The sequence below is a fragment of the Bubalus kerabau genome, chromosome 14 (assembly GCF_029407905.1).
Source record: "Bubalus kerabau isolate K-KA32 ecotype Philippines breed swamp buffalo chromosome 14, PCC_UOA_SB_1v2, whole genome shotgun sequence".
NCBI classification, from domain to species: Eukaryota; Metazoa; Chordata; class Mammalia; order Artiodactyla; family Bovidae; genus Bubalus; species Bubalus kerabau.
The window spans coordinates 10,376,289-10,395,122 of record NC_073637.1 but is presented as its reverse complement, the minus strand read 5'-3'; the positions used below and the strand labels follow the sequence as shown (position 1 = coordinate 10,395,122).

At 49.9% G+C, this 18,834-nt stretch overlaps 1 protein-coding gene across 1 annotated transcript in view; it reads left to right on the top strand.

The window, feature by feature from the left end:
- TG (thyroglobulin) overlaps positions 1 to 9,190 on the top strand; it is a 235,784-nt gene extending 226,594 nt beyond the window's left edge. Inside the window, exons 46-48 of the mRNA XM_055545720.1 lie at positions 6,135 to 6,269; positions 7,625 to 7,815; positions 8,985 to 9,190. Coding sequence (XP_055401695.1) covers positions 6,135 to 6,269; positions 7,625 to 7,815; positions 8,985 to 9,103 — 445 coding nt within the window. The 3' untranslated portion in view covers positions 9,104 to 9,190. The remainder of the gene's footprint in view (positions 1 to 6,134; positions 6,270 to 7,624; positions 7,816 to 8,984) is intronic.
- The last annotated feature ends 9,644 nt before the right edge of the window (positions 9,191 to 18,834 follow it).

Genomic DNA, 18,834 nt, shown 5'->3' with positions numbered 1-18,834 from the left:
AAGAGACATGGGTTGGATCCCTGGGTTGGAAAGATCCCCTGGAGGAGGGCGTGTCAACCCACTCCAGTATTCTTGCCTGGAGAATCCCATGGATAGAGGAGCCTGGTGGGCTACAGTCCATGGGGTCTCAAAAAGTCAGACACAACTGTCGCGATTGAGCACATGCACACGCATGCACGGGCAGGAGACCATGTACATCGGCAAAGGCCAAGGTTGAAGTGTTCACCAGCACACCATGGGCCCATGATCTCCCCGGGAACGGGATGGAAGCTGTGAAGCTCCTCCCGGGAAAGATGCGCACGCACACTGCCACAGCAGCTCACGCCCAGTTTCAGGGAACTTGTGGTCCTCTGAAACGCTATAATGGAAGCCCCAAGTTAAAGACCCTTACTCCTGAGCTTTCTGATGGTTCTTACAAGGTAAAGGAAATGGGAATGGGCACTGGAACCAGAAAACTGCAAGAGGTATGAAAACCGTTGTTGCTAAACCTCACTTAATGTTTGGAAGCTCGATTGTATCTCCCTTTTGCCAATGAGGACCCTGAGGCCCAGAGTGGTTATGGATCTTCTATAAGACTTCACAGGTACTAAGGGATGGAGTCAGGATCCAAACTCTGTTCACAACACCATTTGGAACTCAGCTTTCTTTGGAAGTGGCAGTAGAAAGGCCACCATGGTAGGCAGAATATGGCCCCTCCAAATGTCTACATCCGAATCCCCCAGGCTGTGGATACATCATCTTATGTGGCAAGGGATCCTGGCAGATGTGATTAAGATTAAGGACCTTGAGATAGGAGGTGACTCAGGAATCCCCAGGTGGCCCCAATCTAACGACGTGTGTTCCTCAAGGCTGGAGAGGGGCCAGAGGAACGGGTCAGAGAGATGGGAGGAGAGGAGGACTCCACTGAGTGCTGTGGCTTTGAGGATGGAGGAAGAGGACCGTGGACCGTGGCCTGTCGGAGCTGGGAATGGCCTACAGTTTCCAGCGAGAGAGTGGGAGCTGCCTGGGTTCTGCCCCTTGAGGATTTCAGTTCCGACACAGCCCCCGGCACCCCACCCAGTGAGCAGGAAACAAGTCCTTTTGCAGGGACTCCCAAAGGAGCAGAGCCCACTGACCACTTGATTTTGGCCTGGTGAGACCCATGCTGGGCCTTTGAACTCCAGAACCTGCAAGATAGTACATTCCTGTTGTTTTAAGCCGCTTGTTTAGTTGCTCAGCCGTGTCCGACTCTTTGTGACCCCATAGACGGTAGCCCTCCAAACTCCTCTGTCCATGAGATTTTCTAGGTGAGAATACCGGAGTGGGTTGCCATTTCTTCTTCCAAGGCCTCTTCCTGTCCCAGGGATCAAACCCTCATCTCCCACATTGGCAGGCAGGTTCTTTACCACTGAGCCACCTAGGAAACCCTTCTTAGGGAAGCAGTAGGAAAGGAATAGAGCTACTTTCTCTGCAGGTGGCTCCCCATCACACACCATAGAGGACGAGCAGGCTGGGCTGGGGGTAAGAGAGGGGAGAGGCCGACCCCTGAGACTCCAGGCCCCCCTCTTTCCTCCACAGCCTTTGAGAGGCACAGACCTCAAGCAGCCCAGTGGTGGGGTGCTGACGGAGGAGCCCTTGCCACGAGGCCAGGAGGATAGCTGGCCTTGGATCGCAGGCCTCGTTCCGGGATCATTGCTGAGTTTCAGGACCTTGGCGGGAAAATGACGTCTTGGAGCCTCAGTTTTGTCCAGTGTAAAACTCTACAAATCACTCCAGTACCATCTACTCACAGGGATTGGGGATCATAAGGGTAAAGTGACTGGTGAGCTACCAAGTGTGGGCATAGGTGAGAGATCTTTATCACCCTTGTTACAACATGAGCGCATCCCAGGTGTTTTTTGTCTTGCGTCCCTTTCCCTTTCATGGGGCGTTAGTACCCTGTAGTGGTCCCCAGCCCCCTCCCCTATAGGTAGAGTAGATGGAGACAGGATTTGGGGGTCTGAGAGGCAGCTTCGGACCCTGGCTCTCCTGTGATGTATCACCTTTCTGGACCTTGGGTCGTCATCTGCAAACCACGCAGGTGCTACTCTTACTTCCTGGCTGGTCCTTAATGTTGCTGATCAAAGATCGACCACAGTCTCTGGCGCATCACAGGTGCTCGGGAAATGGTAGCTCTGAACAGGCGCTGAGGAGAGCTGGCCGCTGAACGGTCCAGGTGGGGACTGCAGACTCTGGGCTTGACCGTGGATGCTTTGTCACCAAACAAGGGGCTTGGCCCTTCAGGTCCCAGAACCTATAAATTCTGGTGCCACTTCCTCCTCCCTGCTCAGGACTGAAGGAAAGCTTACCTTGGTTCTGAGAGGATCGGGGTACCTGACAACAGCTGCAAAGAGACATCACCCTTTAGGACTGTGATTCTGAGCGCCCTTGGTCCTGGGGACTCACGCTGTCTCATGTTCCTTCTGTGATGCCTTTCATGGAGGCACCAGAAACAGTGACAGATTTTCTTTTCTTGGGCTCCAGAATCACTGTGGATGGTGACTGTGGTCATGAAATTAAAAGATGCTTATTGCTTGGTAGAAAAGCCTACACAAACCTAGACAGCATATTAAAAAGCAGAGACATCACTTGGCCAACAAAAGTTCATATACTCAAAGCGATGGTTTTTCCTGTAGTCATGTATGGATGTGAATGTTGGACTGTAAAGAAGGCTGAGTGCCAAAGAATTGATGCTTTTGAATTTCGATACTGAAGAATACTCTTAAGAGTCCCTTGGATAGCAAGGGATCAAACCAATCATTCCTAAAGGAAATCAACCCTGACTATTCACTGGAAGGAGTGATACTGAAGATGAAGCTCCAATACTTTGGCCACGTGATGTGAAGAGCCAGCTCATTGGAAAAGAAGCTGATGCTGGGAAAGATTGAAGGCAGGAGGAGAAGGGGGCACCAGAGGATGAGGTGGTTAGATAGCATCACAGACTCAATAGATATGAATCTGAGCAATCTTCTGGAGATAGTGGAGGACAGGGGAGCCTGGCATGCTGCAGTCCTTGGGGTCACAAAGTGTTGGACACAACTTAGCTACTGAACAATAAAAACCATAATCACAATAGTTCCTGGCATTTGTGAAACACGTGTTTTAATAGCCTCCACGTGCCATGGATGCGCTGGTCTGTATTTCATGATGAAGAAACTCAGCCTCAGAGACATCAGATGACTCATCTAAAGTTACACAGGTGACAAGTGACAGATAGAGCAGGGTCTCAGCCGAGTGACTCAGTAGCACATCATTTCTTCTGTGCCCTGCTGTGAGTCACATGTGCACCTGCTGATAAGTCTGATGGTCACAGGAGGCACTCTGGCTCTCAAGCCCCTAGGAAGTCCCCAGGCTAGACCAGGTGCCAGGCCCCCAGCCCCACCTCAGGCCCATGGGTCACCGCAGTTCCCAGCCTAAGCAAGTGAGGAACAGCAGAGAAGGCCCCTTCTGCGCTTGAAATGTTCCCCTTCACATCCCTCATCTTGAGGGTCTCCCTTCCCATCTCTGGGGTCATCACAGTGGGTCACTCAGAGCCACACTGTCTAGTCACACAACTTTGCTTCTTGTTTTAGAGCAGTTTAGTCTCTGTACAAATTGCCTTTACATGGGAGTCATGTAATCTAAGCCCTTTCCCAGGACCAGCACTGGGCATATCTGCCCATTGTACCAGCGCTGGTGAGAATCACTGGTGACTCTGTACCCTGGCTCAGAGACGCCACTGACACCACAAAGATGGTTGATTAAATCTGGAAGTAGAATGATGGATGAGAAAGAAGTGGGCCAAGCTTTCAAGTCCCTACTGCATCCCCCATATTTCAAACTTCACTGCAGCCATGTGCAGCAGGTATTTCACACTCGTTCCATAGATGACAAAACAGGAAATCAGGGTGGTCAAGTAATTTTTGAGAAATCGCTCGGCTTGAAAGTAGAGGAGCCAAGACCAGGGATGGTGTCCTTGGACCACTCTCCTCAGGTCTTTTGCTAGCATCATGCCTTCCTAGCAAGGTTCTTGACCCAACTCTGCTGTTCAAGTTCCTACTGTCTCTGAGTAAGTCAGGAAACCTCTCTGAACTTCATCTTCCTCATCTATAAAGTTAAGAAATTGGCTATCGTGATAAATTGGGCCATGTGCAAGGTCAGAGGACATGGCCTCCCCATAAGACCTCGCTCATTTCTGAGGACAAGTGCAAATTTGGAGGGTTCCCCGAACTACCCTCTGGTTTGAAAATTCACTGGAAGGACTTACAGACCTCACAGAAAGCTGCTGTAGTCATGGTTGAGGTTGTCACAAGGAAGGGATGTCGATTACGATCAGACAAAGGAAGAGCGGCAGAGCGCAGAGTCCGGGGGCTTCCGAACGTGAAGCTCTGCTGTTGTCCTCTACGCGCGGAATCGGGAGGGTCATACTCTGGATGCTGATGGGTGACAACAAAGCTCCAATACTTTGGCCTCCTGATGTGAAGAACCAACTCATTAGAAAAGACCCTGATGCTGGGGAAGATTGAGGACAGGAGGAGAAGCGGGCGACAGAGGATGTGATGGTTGGATGGCATCACTGACTTGATGGACATGGGTTTGAGCAAACTCTGAGAGATAGTGAAAGATCGGGAAGCCTGGTATGCTGCAGTCCATGGAGTGGCAAAGAGTCGGGCACAACTGAACAACTGAACAACAACAAAGATGCACCCAGAGTGGTGTCAACCAGGGAGGCGCCTTCAAACGGCCCTCAGAGCTTTGATAGGAGCCCCTTTATATAAGCATGAGTGATTGCTTCATTGATTTCCCATGTGGTTAACCTCAGTCTCCAGGTTGACTGTTATCATATGACACAGAGCCCCCACACTAAGTCACGTGGTTGATCTGGCATGGCCAGCCCCTGTGCTGATACTGCTACATTTAAGGAAGGTCCAGCATGGCCAAAAAAGTGCTGCCTTAAAGAAAGACACTCACATCGGTATGGCATGGATTACTTCCCAGCCACCAGAGGGCATGGGCCAGACTTCTTGGGAAAAGTCAGATTCTCTGCTACACTGCTATAAAGTCCCTCCAGCCTTTCTCCCAGCACTCACTCCCATGGACCTGTGTGCCACTGGACTTGTCTCCCCATCGCCAGCTCAGTTCAACTACTCATTGGGCTTCCAAATCTTTATTCCCTCCTGCCTGCTGCTTATTCAGTTCAGTTCAGTTCAGTCTCTCAGTCGTGTCCGACTCTTTGCGACCCCATGAATTGCAGCACGCCAGGCCTTCCTGTCCATCACCAACTCCTGGAGTTCACTCAAACTCACATGCATTGAGTTGGTGATGCCATCCAGCCATCTCATCCTCTGTCATCCCTTTCTCCTCCTGCCCCCAATCCCTCCCAGCATCAGAGTCTTTTCCAATGAATCAACTCTTTGCATGAGGTGGCCAAAGTATTGGAGTTTCAGCTTTAGCATCAGTCCTTCCAAAGAACACCCAGGACTGATCTTTAGAATGGACTGGTTGGATCTCCTTGCAGTCCAAGGTACTCTTAAGAGTCTTCTCCAACACCACAGTTCAAAAGCATCAATTCTTTAGCACTCAGCTTTCTTCACAGTCCAACTCTCACATCCATCCAGATCTCTAGTTAAGCATAGCATGTGTATTATTGACCAGTTATGTGCCAGGCATTGTACTGAGTGGGATACATGGATGAGTGTCAACCTGGAAAAGAGTTGGAGAGTATAAGTCATATATGATTATAAGGACTAGCACAGAGAAGGGGTTGAAAACACAAATTACTTTGAACAAACAGAAGTTCAATTGATAGTGTTCTAAGTATCATGGAATGCAGTCAAGAGAACACTGTCTTAGAAAATTGCTTAGTCTTACAGATGTTTCCAGGGAGTTGCATTCTCAGGGTTGGGTACTCTTCAACCTATCTATGTGCCGAGAATCTGCCCAAGGGGCCACTGGACTAAGGGCCAAGCAGAATCTCAACTCAATTAAGCACCACACAGGAATCTAAGACATAAAGAGAGAAAATCTTCACTGGGGCATGAATACTGGATTTTGGCTCATGTGGGTTCTTCCAGCAGTTTAATATTCCTTTAACTTTTGTTTTTTCTTGTAACTTTTGTTTCTGTGTGTTTTCCCAGCTTGGAATTGCTGACAGATGTTCTGTATGCCTTTGGGCTTCCCTTCTACCCTGCCTACGAGGGGCAGTTTACTCTGGAGGAGAAAAGCCTTTCCCTGAAAATCATGCAGTATTTTTCCAACTTCATCCGATCCGGGTGAGTGAACCATGTGCTCATGGAGGCTGTCGTGTGTATCCCTTCCCCTCCCTCTGAATGCAAAGGTCACACTTTGCATTGATGGACTCACCCTTGCCTCCCTGCCAGTGGTCTCCCTGACTCAGTCTCCCCTTCCACTCAAAGTGACCTTGGTACAGAAACATCCCAATCATATACTCCTTTGGATGGCTCTAGACTTTCTCCCCCTCAGCACTGTTGACACTGGTCTGGGTGAGTCTTTGTGGCGGGGCTTCCTAGGCATTGTAGGCTGTCTAGCAGCATCCCTGGCCTCCATCCACTAGAAGCTAGGAGCACCTCACCCGTGTTCCAGTTATGTTGTTGCTGTTCAATCACTCAGTTGTGTCTGACTTTTTGCTACCCCATGGACTGCAGCATGCCAGGCTTCCCTGTCCTTCACTATCTCCCAGAGTTTGCTCAAACTCATGTCCATTGAGTTGATGATGCCATCCAACCATCTCATTCTCTGCCACCCCCTTTTCCTCTTGCCCTCAATTTTTCCCAGCATCAGGGTCTTTTCCAAGCAGTCGGCTCTTCACATCAGGTGGTCAAAATTTTGGAGCTTTAGCTTCATCATCAATCCTTCCATTTATGAAAACAAAAATATCTCAGACATTACCAAATGCCCCCTGGAAGGCAGAATCACCCCAAGTGCAGGACTGCCATCTTAGATGATCAAATGAAGTTCCAGTGCTCAAGACCCTTCCTTGTCTCCCTCCAGCCTTCCCACACACCTCTATTCTAGCCCAGCTAGTGTGCTCACCATTCCTTCTTCTGGAACCAGTTCCTGCTTCACTGCCCGCCCCCCTGTGGTTTACCTCTGTCCCTTTACACCAGACCAGCAGCGCTCACCTAGCTCAGCACTCAGCCCCCTGAAAACTTCAAAGCACGAGTTGACCTGTAGGTGGCCAACAAATTTGTTCAGCTCCAGGCCCACCTTCCTGCCCAGGCCTTGGGCAAACAAAGGCATTCCAGACACTGGCAGAGCAAAGATCACCGGGACTGAAAGGGACATGTGACCTCCTGAGCGATCAGAAAGTCAGAAGGGCAGGGCTAGGTCCTGGGAAACACTGCTGGGTCCTGAACTCACATCTTTTCCTCTTCCTGAAATGGCCTAAGAGGGGTGAGTCAGGGCCTCTGTGTCTTTACTCATGTGTAACACAGCTGTTCGGAGCACAGCCTTGGAATCAGATGGGGCGGGTTTTCAACTCCTGCTCCGACACCTAAAGATGTGTTACTAGGTCCTCAGAGACTGTGTGTGAGCTGGCAGTGATCTCAGATGATGAAAGGAAAAAGCATTGTTCCTCATGGGTGTTGCTTTCTTCTCATTTCCCCAGAAATCCCAACTACCCTCATGAGTTCTCCAGGAGAGCGCCTGAATTTGCAGCCCCCTGGCCTGACTTTGTCCCCCGCGATGGCGCAGAGAGCTACAAGGAGCTCAGTGTCCTGCTCCCCAACCGACAGGGCCTGAAAAAAGCTGACTGCTCCTTCTGGTCCAAGTACATCCAGTCTCTGAAGGCCTCAGCAGGTGGGGAGCAGGGGGTCACCGGGTTCCTGGGATGCCATTGACATCACCTCTTCCCGTGAGGGGCTCACAGTCTGGGGGCAGGGGGAGTGGGTCCTCTTTGCCAACGGCTCCTGTTCTGATGGGGGCACAGCGAGAAGACCCTGGGGGCCCGGGGTGGGGAGGGCTGAAAGGGTTGAGAAGGGAGCCATGGGCAGGCAGCACTTGTGGGGAGAGACCTTGAACTTCCTGCTCGCTGCCCTCGGAGGCTTGGCTGAAACAGCTTAGAAAGGGCTTTCTGCCAGGGGGGAAGTGGGTATTTCACCTCTTCCTGTTGAAGAGAATGTCTGTTGCAAAGGTGCTGAGAGGAAGTGAATCATGAGGACACTGGGAATAGAGAGAGCAGTGCAGAAGCTTCCGGAAGAGTGGGGGAGTGAGTGACATAACCAGCGAATGCCCTTCCGCTTTGTGGTGCCATGATGGAAGCCTGACCCCTCACTAGGGAGGTCCCAAGGGAGGGAGGGCTGGCATCTCCCCGGAGCCTCTGGGAAGGCTTCCTAGGGGAGGTGACGCTGGGGCTGAGGTTTTCAGCTTGACAGGAGCTCCTCATGTGGGGAGCGAAAGGGTGGAGTGCTCAGCAGGAAGCAACTTGGCCAACATACATTTTAGGCTCGCAACTCTGCTTTTTATAATTGTTATTAATTTATTTATTTTTGGCTGTGCTGGGTCTTCATAGCTGCACGAGCTTTCTCTAGTTGCGGTGTGCTGGTTTCTCCTTGAAGTCTCTTCTGTTGCGAAGCACAGGCTCTAGGAGGCATGGGTTCAGTAGTTGTGAGTCGCGGGCTCAGTGATTGCCACACATGGGCTTCCTTGCTCTGCGGTATGTGAAATCTCCCCAGACCAGGGATCGAACCATGTCCCCTGCATTGGCAGGCAGATTCTTAACCACTGGACTGCCAGGGAAGTCCTCAACTCTGATTTTATCTTCCCAGTTAATGAACCCAAGGCCATCGTGCTCTTAGTATGTCCCTAGGGTCAGGCTATAAGTCTTGTGCCCCTCCCCAGAAATGTCCCTCTGGAGGGGCATTACCAGGGAGCTCCCGTCAAAGGCTGGGGTCTCTTTTGGGTCATAGGGGAAGAGATGAGGGAGAAATCGGATCCAGGTTGGACCAGCCTTGTCTCTCCTATTTCAGATGAAACTAAGGATGGGCTGTCAGCAGAGAGTGAAGAGGAGGACCAGCCGGCTGGCTCCGGGCTGACGGAAGACCTCCTGGGTCTCCCAGAGTTAGCCTCCAAGACCTACAGCAAGTGACCAGCCCCATCCCAAACGCCACCCTGCACACCTTATTCTCCAACATAGCTGCTAACTATCAATAAAGTGTCTACATGCAGAAAAGCATTGGTGACTCAGATTCGTTAATTTCAGACAGTCCTTGGGCGACACCAGGGGTTCTTGTGGCTCAGAGGGTAAAGCATCTGCCTGCAATGCAGGAGACCCGGGTTCGATCCCTGGGTCGGGAAGATCCCCTGGAGAAGGAAATGGCAACCCACTCCAGTACTCTTCCCTGGAGAATCCCATGGATGGGGGAGCCTGGTAGGCTACAGTCCATGGTGTCACAAAGAGCTGGACACAACTAAGCAACTTCACTCAGTCACTCACTTGGGAGACACCAAACTATGTCTTAATCCTCCCAAGGTTTGAATCCCAGGGTGCTATTTCCTTCTAACAAATATTGATGGAGCATCCCCTTTACACCAAGCCCTGTGCAGGGTACTGGGGGTGTGGGGCGGGGGGCAAGGACCCTCCCCTCCAGAAGGAGAGGCAGGCAGGTCAACAGTGACCCAGGGAATGGGGATCTATCAAGGGCGAATCCCAGAAGGAGACAGTCTCACCTGTGTGTTAGAAAGAATTCTCTTGTGAAGATTCCAAAATGGAGGTGGGAGGCCAACTCAGGCTGGGACAGTCTTCTGAATGAGAGGTGGTGAGGTCTGGATGGAGGCAGAGAGGATGGGGTGGGAGCGGGGAAAGGTACAGATCCACGAACCCTTCAGAAATTAGAGGCGACAGGACCTGACTGAGTGTGAGAGGAAAGAGCTGCAAGGATGCAGAATTCTCCCTAGCTTTTGGTTGACTTGCGTTCCCTGGTAAGCACCTGATTCACCTCCTGTGGGACACACTTATAAAGGCAAATCTTCTGTTGTCTTCTGTTTAAATCCCTCACCCCCACCCCAACCTTTCTTTCTCTCTCCTGTCTCTCTCCCCTCGCGCCCCCACTTTATACACACACACAATTAATGCAAAGTTGAAGCAGGTGGAGCTGGTTCACAGTCTGTCATTTACATGACATGTCACAAGTTGTATTCACACGTCATCTCATTTGAACTCAGACCAAAGTCAGTGAATATTCATGTGTTGGGACTATCACTCCCATTCTGCAGATGTGGAAGGCAGAGCTCAGAAAGGTTTATATGGTGCCTAAATTCAGGCAGGGGAGAGGTGGAGGATCAGAGTTCAACTCAAGTCTTCTGATTTCTGTTTCCCTGTACTTTCTGGACTTCAGATAAGTCTATATGTCTTGTAAAAGCCTATTGATAGCACTGAAACCCCAGGTGACCTCTAACCTGCATTATAGGTGGTTTTGTTTGTTTGTTTGGCAAAGATGGTTCTATATAAGTAAACAAGTACCCAACTACAATGCTTTAACTAAAGGATACTTCCAGAGGCAAGTAGTCCCAAGATTGACCAATGGCTCAGTGGTACCATCAAGGACCCAGACTCTGTGTAGCCTTCCTCTTTGCCATCTTTAGTCCATGGATGATGGTTCACTTCACTAACACAATATAGCTGCCACAGCTCCAGACATCACATCCCCTCCTGACAGCATCTCATGCTGGAAGTAAGCAGGACAGAGTACCAAGGGCCTCGCCTTCAAGTGCTTTTTTCTTTTTTTGGAGGAAAATCTTTCCTGGAAATTCCTAGCAGATTTCCCTCTACATCTCATTGTCCATAATGGAATTGTGTTCTCACTTTTAGACCAGTTACTTTAGACTTTTAGACAGTAGGGAATGGGCTTACCATGATCTGATTAGACTAGGCATGACTTGTTTCCTATAATAGGAGATGTTGCTGTTCCAGCAAAGCTGGGGTGCAGTTAGCTGAGACAAGTGGAGAGATAGTTGTTGAGTAGACAGCTGTCACTCTGCCACAAAATTAGCTTTGCTCCCAAGACCATGAGAGTTGATCCTGCCCTCTCACCCTTGGAGCCATTCTTTCTTGGCCCAGGGTTGGAGTTGGCCTGAAGCACCTCTTTACTTCCTCAGTCCAGCGTGGACTATGAAATCCAATGAGTCCAACTGCCCCAGTGTCGGGGTCATGGCCCTGGTGGATCCAGGTACCCTTAATTCAGGAGCAGGTTACCAGGCCTGGGGGCTCAGACAGGGGGCAGGGGCAGGCGACACAGCCCCAGGAGGCGTGCTCTGCCCTTCCAGGCCTTGTTTGGGTCTCCTGGGGGATCCAGAGGTGGCAGTGGATGAGATCTCTGTTTGCTCCCTGTGGCTGCTGTAACACTCTATGTAAAGGGTCAGGCGGGTAGTATTAAAGCAGCAGCAGTGAATGATTTCAGTTCTAGAAGCCAGAATCCAACACAAAGGGGCTAGCCGAGCCACTGTCTCTAAGGCCCTGAAGGATAATCCATTTCATGGTCCTCCCCCAGCTTCTGGTGACTAATGACTGAGGGCTCCCTGCCATCTCTGCCTCTGTCCTCACACGGACTTCTCTGCACATCAAACCTGCCTCTCCTTTCTCTTACAAGGACACTCTAAATCCGAAATGATCTTATATTGAGATCCATGATTACATATGCAAGTCCCATATTTCCAAATAAGTTCATATCCACATTTTGCATTGCTCAGGCACTCAGTTATGTCTGACTCCTTGCTGACTCTACCAGACCCCCTGGACTGTAGCCCTCCAGGCTCCTCTGTCCATGGGATTTTCCAGGCAAAAATACTGGCGTGGGCTGCCATTTCCTACCCCAGGGGAACTTCCTAACCCAGGAATCTAATCTCATCTCTTGCATCTTATACATTGGGCAGGTGGATTCTTTACTACTAGTACCACCTGGGACACCCAAGGTGGTTTTGGTTTTTGTTGTTTTTAGCTGCTAAGTTGTGTCCGACTCTTGCGACCTGTAGCCTGCCAGGCCCCTCTGCCCATGGAGTTTTTCAGACAAGAATACTGAAGCGGATTGCCATTTCCTGGGCAATTATCCTGTCTCAGGGGTTGAACCCATATCTCCTGCATCTCCTGCATTGGCAGGTGGATTCCTTTACCACTGAGCCACCTGGGAAGCCCCTCTGAAGATGGAGGAAGGGGTTATGAGCCCAGGAATGTGAGTGGCCTCTGGAAACTGGAAAAAGCAGGTAATGGATTCTTCCCCACAACCTCTAGAAAGGAATGAGCCTGCTGACGCTCAGTTAGCCTCCTGAGACGTATGTCAGTTTCTTATCTGTAGAACTGTAAGATAATAAATTCATGTAGTTTTAAGTCCATAAACATGTGCTGATTTGTTACAGCAACCACAGAAAAGTAACATATTACTGCACTTGTTCAGAGCTAGGTTTTATCCTTCTTGGAACAAAGCTCAGACACAGCTTGTTGTTTTCCCTAAGTTCTCAGCTGTCCAATATCAAAACCCCCAATTCAGCATCAATAGCTCAGAAAATGGAGCATTCACTTTCTCCAACAAGGTCGGGGTGGGCAATGGACTCATGCTCACAGAGCCCACCCGGACCACCCCGTTTGTCAGCCCTGCACATAGGGCCTGGCACCGGATGCCACCTGCTACTCATTCTCAGCCTCTGAAAGCTGAGATAGAAAACATCCCATTTGAACATCCTGTCATTATCATAACACCTAGTCTGCAGGTTCACCCTGCTGATGGAGGTGCTGTGTACACCAGCAGAAAACACTAATGCGATGTCCCCAGAGCCCGGAGAGTTAACCATCGACTCAGGGCACCTGCTATGTATAAGTCAGCCCGTTAGGAAGCCAGGAATGAGGAAACAGATGGTTCAAGGACCAGGCCGTCTTGGTCCTGCCCTGAGACAGCTCTCAAAAAAATGCCTGGCCAAAGAGACACATATGGTAGTTACATCGTTTGAGCTGGAGGAGGCCTGAGCCCGCATTACAAGGAAGGGGCCAAGCTACACTCACCCCATCGGGCCCAGTTCCCATTCCAGCACTTTTTCCTGCACCACACAGATGCCTCTGCCAGTCCTTGTCTGTTCCCAGATAGGCTGGGCCAGCTTGACGTGGGTCAGGGCAACCATGAAGACGTCACAAACTTTCTCCTTCTCTGCCAAGGACAGGAAGGCCCCAGAATGCTCGACATCAAGGCGAGGGTCACCCAGGAGTCAGGAGGTGAAGGGGGCAGCACCTCCCCCTGAGGCCCAGCGTGACCTTGGGGGTCAGCACAGCAGGAATCAGGAAGGGAAGTGACGACATTTCCCGGGAGCCCTGCGCTGGCCTGAGTCAGCTTCCGTCAGAGCTGGAAGCAACCCGTACGGACAAGGGGGTGAGGTGAGGAACCTTCTCAAAGGGAAGTTGAAACACAGCTGCGAGCTGCGGGGGCCCAGATTGTCGGTACTCAGGGACTCCTGGCTTCCCTGCTCCTCCCAGATCACTCCAGGCCATCAGGCAATTTGTCCAAAATGGCTCTGGACAGTGTTCGATAATGACCTGAGGTTCCTGTTTCCAAATATTCGAGGTTGCAGAGGTCTCGGGGGCTCCTAAATCTAAGAAATACTGGGTGCTTAAGGAACGCCCTCCCTTGGTCCCCAGTCTGCCATAAGTCCATTTTCCCAACTTCGTCTCAGTTTCACTTTAGTTTGGTCTCCCCCGTGATTCTAGACAATGTCTTTTTTATTTTTTAGCCATATGTTTACAGCCTGCTTATTTTATTTCTTTTCCAAGAATATTTTATTCTATTGTTGGAGCATGATTGCTTTACAATGCTGTGTTAGTTCCTGCTGTGCAACAACAGTGAATCAGCTGTACCTATACATATATCCCCTCCCTGCTGAGCCTCTCCCTCCCCCATCCCTCCCGTCGAGGTCATCACCGAGCACCCAGCTGAGCGCTCTGTGCTGTACAGCAACTTCCACTAGCTGTCTGTTTTACATACTGTGGTGTGTATTTGTGATTTATCAGCTTCATACTAGGACTGTTGATTTCCTGTTGAGAAAGATGAAGGTTTAGCATACTTCGCCTCACCCAGCCTCCCCTCACAGACCTCCACAAGCTCAGTAACAGTGCAATTCTTATTTCTTCTTTTAGATACTTTTGTGATTCTGAACAAGATCTTTTTTCCTCTTCTGCCGTCCATTTTCTAACAACTGCTAGCTTGCTATGTAAACGATGAGCGTGCTTTTTCCTGACACTCCCTCCTCCTTTTCTTCTGTCTCGCTGTCCATGCCCTGAGATTCATTTTGTCCTTCGGCCTCACAGAGCCGACCGTGCTTTGTTCCCTAGGGGTGGTTCCCACAGTTCACATCATTTACCCGGTTAAGACTTGACAGACACTGTTTGAGGCCAAGTCATGAGTTAGAAATACATGTTTGGTCTGTGATGCAGCCCCTGGGCATTTCAAGAGTATTATGCCCAGCCTCATGATCAAATAGCTTCTCTTTTATGAGACTCTATCAGTTCCTTAAAATCATGCTATGTTTTAGAGCGATTTCTGTTTAGACCATAACATTAGCCTCTTGCTTTATTCAGCATTTACAATCTCTTTCCCCTGTTTCTCCCTTCTCTTCCTCCCTCCGTTCTTTCCATCTTCCCTCCCTCCATCTTCCTTTTTGTTTTTCTTTTTTTAGTACCTTCCCGGAATGTGTGTATTCTTACATCCTCCTTAATGGATCTCAGCCAGGTTTGGGTATCACTGCCTTAAGGATGATACATGGCTTTCAGATTCAGATGGGAGTCTGCGTGCTGACTCAGCAACTCTCCCACAGAATGAGCCAAACCCCTCCACCAATCGGGGCCTGAGCTGCATCTGGGAAATGTGGACAAGTCATCACTCTGCTGGCAGGGCTGTGAGGCTCCTGTGAGGCCAGAGAAACCGCCGTTCTGCATAATTAGAAACGGATAGACAATCACTGGAAGATGTATTCATGCCTGATAAATGCTTCTGTTCAGTTCATTCCCTACAATGGGTCAGATAAAGCAAAAAGATAAACAGTCTCAATGCTTGAGGAGCTCCAAGCCTAGAGGAGCTCAGACAAGTAAGCAAAATCTCAATTGAAGGCAACGATTATGATAATAGAGACAAAACAGTGGCCGTAGGAGCCAGAGAGGGCGTCTAAGTCAGACAGCAGAATGTTCTCCAGGAAGGTGGCCCCAGGCTGAGTACGAAGGATGAATAAAGTAAGCCTGGCACAGACAGCTTGGCTGGGTGGGGATGGTGTTCTAGGCAGGCCCCCCTCCATCCCCTGCAGGAGTAAAGCACAGCTGGTTACAAGCTGTCATACCGGAGCCCTCAAAGCACGACAACATCTGGTGAGCTGGTGAGCTCACAACTTCAGGAGCTGCCTCCGTCCAGCCCGGGCAGCTCTTCACTTGCGAGGGGAGCCCCAGGTCCCTTCTGAATCCCTTGCCCATCAGCTTCCCATCTGCCCAGGACTCCAGGGCTACCTACCTGCCCCCACCCTCAATGGTTCTGCCTCTACCCTCCAACCAAGTGCTCAGCCTCCAACCCTGGAGCAAGGCTTGAATGTCGAGCTGGGAACCCCTGTCCCGATCGTGCCCGTGTGAACCAAACTTCTGGGCCTTTCCGAGGATGGAAAGTGAGTCAAGGCTGGGAAACAGACAAGTGAGGGGGCTTTACCAATGAGAATGGGTGCAGTGACCAGTGTCTGAGGCTCTGCCAATGTGCTGCCTGGACAGGGCTGTGGGCCACCTTGAAAGGGGAGGTGGGACCCAGAGTCTGTCCCAGGCCTTTGCCTGCTGGTCCTTCTCTGAGATAACCCCTGGCATCTTCTCTTCCTCTTTGTTTCTTTATATTCAAACTAGAATTTATTGGATCTCCCCTCCCTCTGAATGGACCTTCACCTTCCTCCCTCGCCTCTGTTCCACTGTCCCCAAGCAGCCTCTAGTCCAGCAGTGTGCCTGGCCAGAGGCCCTCCGTGAGGACATGGCATTTCTGTGTGTCTCTAATGCACGAGCCAGTCCTGGAGGAGCTGGGGGAAGAGTGAGGAAGAAAAAAGTGCAAACCAGGACAAAAAAGACAGGCCCCTCTCTACCCCCAGCAGCAGAGTTCCCAGCCTGCTCCATGGTGGAAAACTCAGCGTGACCTCAGACACCAGCCCAGTGTCTGGAGCGATGTGGTCTCAGAGCAGGACAGTGCAGAATAGAAACACCAAAGCTGAAGCCACTATTCTTTCCTCTTTCCATTGGCCCTTCTAGCGCAGGGCCCCTGACGTCTCTGAAGCTTGGTTTATTTCACTGTAAAATAGGGGAAGAAAATGAGCAATAACACAGGAGTTGTGAGACTACAATAAAACCAGGGACCTAAAGGCCCTGTTGGTCTCGCTGCCTGGTTGGCTAAAGGACCTAAAGGCCTGGTTGGCTGTGAGTTGGCAGAGGGCACACCTGCCTCTTTGAATCCAGACTCTGTGCCTTGCCAGATCTGTGTCCTAGAGCAGGTTACTTAACATCACTGAACGCCTCCAGAGTTAGTGATGAAATCCCATATCTACACCTCTCAGGAGCCCCATGAAGAGTAAATAAGTTCACGGCTATCAATGGCACCTAAAAGCTTCTGTATGCAGCAGCTGATCAAGAGGCGATTGTCATAATTAGGAATAATTAGTAACTAGAGGTGAATGACTCTTATAATGCGGGGCTTTTCATTTCCATTTTTCTGCCTTTTTGCCATGGCGCTTCTCACTTAGTTCAATAGCATGTATTAACACCTAATTTGTTCCTGGTTCTCTACAAGACTGTAGTCTGAAGCCAACCGCTCATTACCCTTTGAAGGATGAGTTATAAATATACTGGCTCATCAAAAAGAGGAAGATGCACACCTGGGTAGTCAAGAACATGTAAATTTGGCCAGAGGAGACTTTAGGGCCCAGAGCCCACCCAGCACCATAGTCTCCCCTCTTGGTTCTGTGTAAGAACTCTGGGCGCTGGCTCCCCGTTCCAACTGCCCTGGGAAAACCCCAGGGTCACTCAGGGAGGTCACAAAGGCAGACAGCCTCACACTCTAGGGAAGAAGGAAGTGGCCTCTGGTGGGGAGGGTCCAGGGCTTGGTCCCAGCAGATGTGATGCTTCCCCTCTATAGACTGGAGGGTCTAGAACCTGGAGGGCCCAGAAGGAATGGGCAGGTGAGTCCTAACTGTGCAGCATATAAGCTGGATGGCCTTGGATGCATTGTTGAACCCTTCAACCCCAGCTTTCTCATCTGTACAATGGGATGCTCTTGATCATTAGAGAAAGTGCAGGAAGTCACGTGACACATCATAGATGCTCAACAGAAGTCAGGTTCTTTTTCTCGGTCCTCTTGGTAGTATTATCAATTCCGTTTCACATCCCAAGCACTCAGAAAGCTCCCAGTACAAGGAGTGCTCAGAGGAATAAAGGAAAACTCAGAGTTCACCATATCAGACAGAATTCTTATGTTGGCACAGAACTCACTGAGGGCTATAGTAGATTGAATAATGGCCCTGCAAACATAGCCATGCCCTGGTACCAGGACTCCATGAATAGGTTGTTATATGCCAAAAGGGGCTTTGCAGATGTGATTAAGGGTAGGGGCCTTAATACAAGAAGATTTCTAGAGTATCCAGTTGGGGTGAAGGCCAATCTAGTCACCTGATCCCTTAAAAACTGAGAACTTTTTCTAGCCAGGGGCAGTAGAGATGCTGCAGAAAGAGAGGGCTTGGAGATTCCAGGCATGAGAAGGATTCAATGTCTCTGAGATGCAGTGCATACAAGGACCACCAGACAGAGGCCTCTGGAACTAAGGGTGCCCCCCTACCAACTGACAGCCAGCAAGGACTTCAATTTTACAACCACAAGGATCTAGGATCCTGCAAACAACCAGAAGGAGCTTGAAGTGAAGTCCTCCCCAGCGCCTCCAGCAAGAAATGCAGCCCCAATGACACCTTGATTTTAGCCTGGGGTGACTGTGGCAGACCTCTGACCTACAGAGACTGTGATAAAATAAATCTGTATTGTTTTAAGCCGATTTGCTATGCCAGCAATAGAAGACCAATGCACAGTGCCTCCAGGTCATGAAGAAGTCAGAAACTAAACCCCTTGGCTACCATAAACATTTACCAAGCATACTGGAAGTACAACCATTGCTACCATTTGTGTGTTTGCTGAGATCCAGGCCCCATGCTTGTAGCTCCCACACCCCTCTCTTCCTAAAAACGTCATATCACCCTTCAAGATAGCTTATTGTATGGCTACCAAGGCCCATGGACCGTTAGACCTTGGGCCCCTAGGGTACCAGGCAGGATAAATTAAGGCCAAGATCTTCTGGCTGGGAGAATCTTGGGGGAATTTTATTGGAACTAAACATATTCTATACAATAGGAATCAAGTAATGTTCCAAACAAAGTCATTTTTCCCTAAAGATTTCACGAGCCCCATGATGCACTAACGTCCTGAAATCCTTCTCATTGATGGCACTCCTTCCAACTCTGTAACACTTTGCATCTGTTTGATGGGTCATGCAGACAGGTGCAGATTAATGAGTTGGGGGAAAAGTAGAGACAGGGAGCAGGTGGAGGAAACTTTGCTGGGAAGACAGCTTATCGGTACTTCCATCTTGAACTTCGCTATCTTAAGTACATCATGCCCAACACGTTGGGGCAAAAATCCTTTAGTTGTGGTCTCTCACGCCACTAAGGTAAAAGTCACCAACCGTTTTCCTCTCTTCTCACCCCTTTTCTTGCTCGCAGGGGCTGAAACTGGTTCAAAGATTTGGGTGCCTAATGGTTTAGAATAAGACATGGCAAACTCAGTCAGCTGGA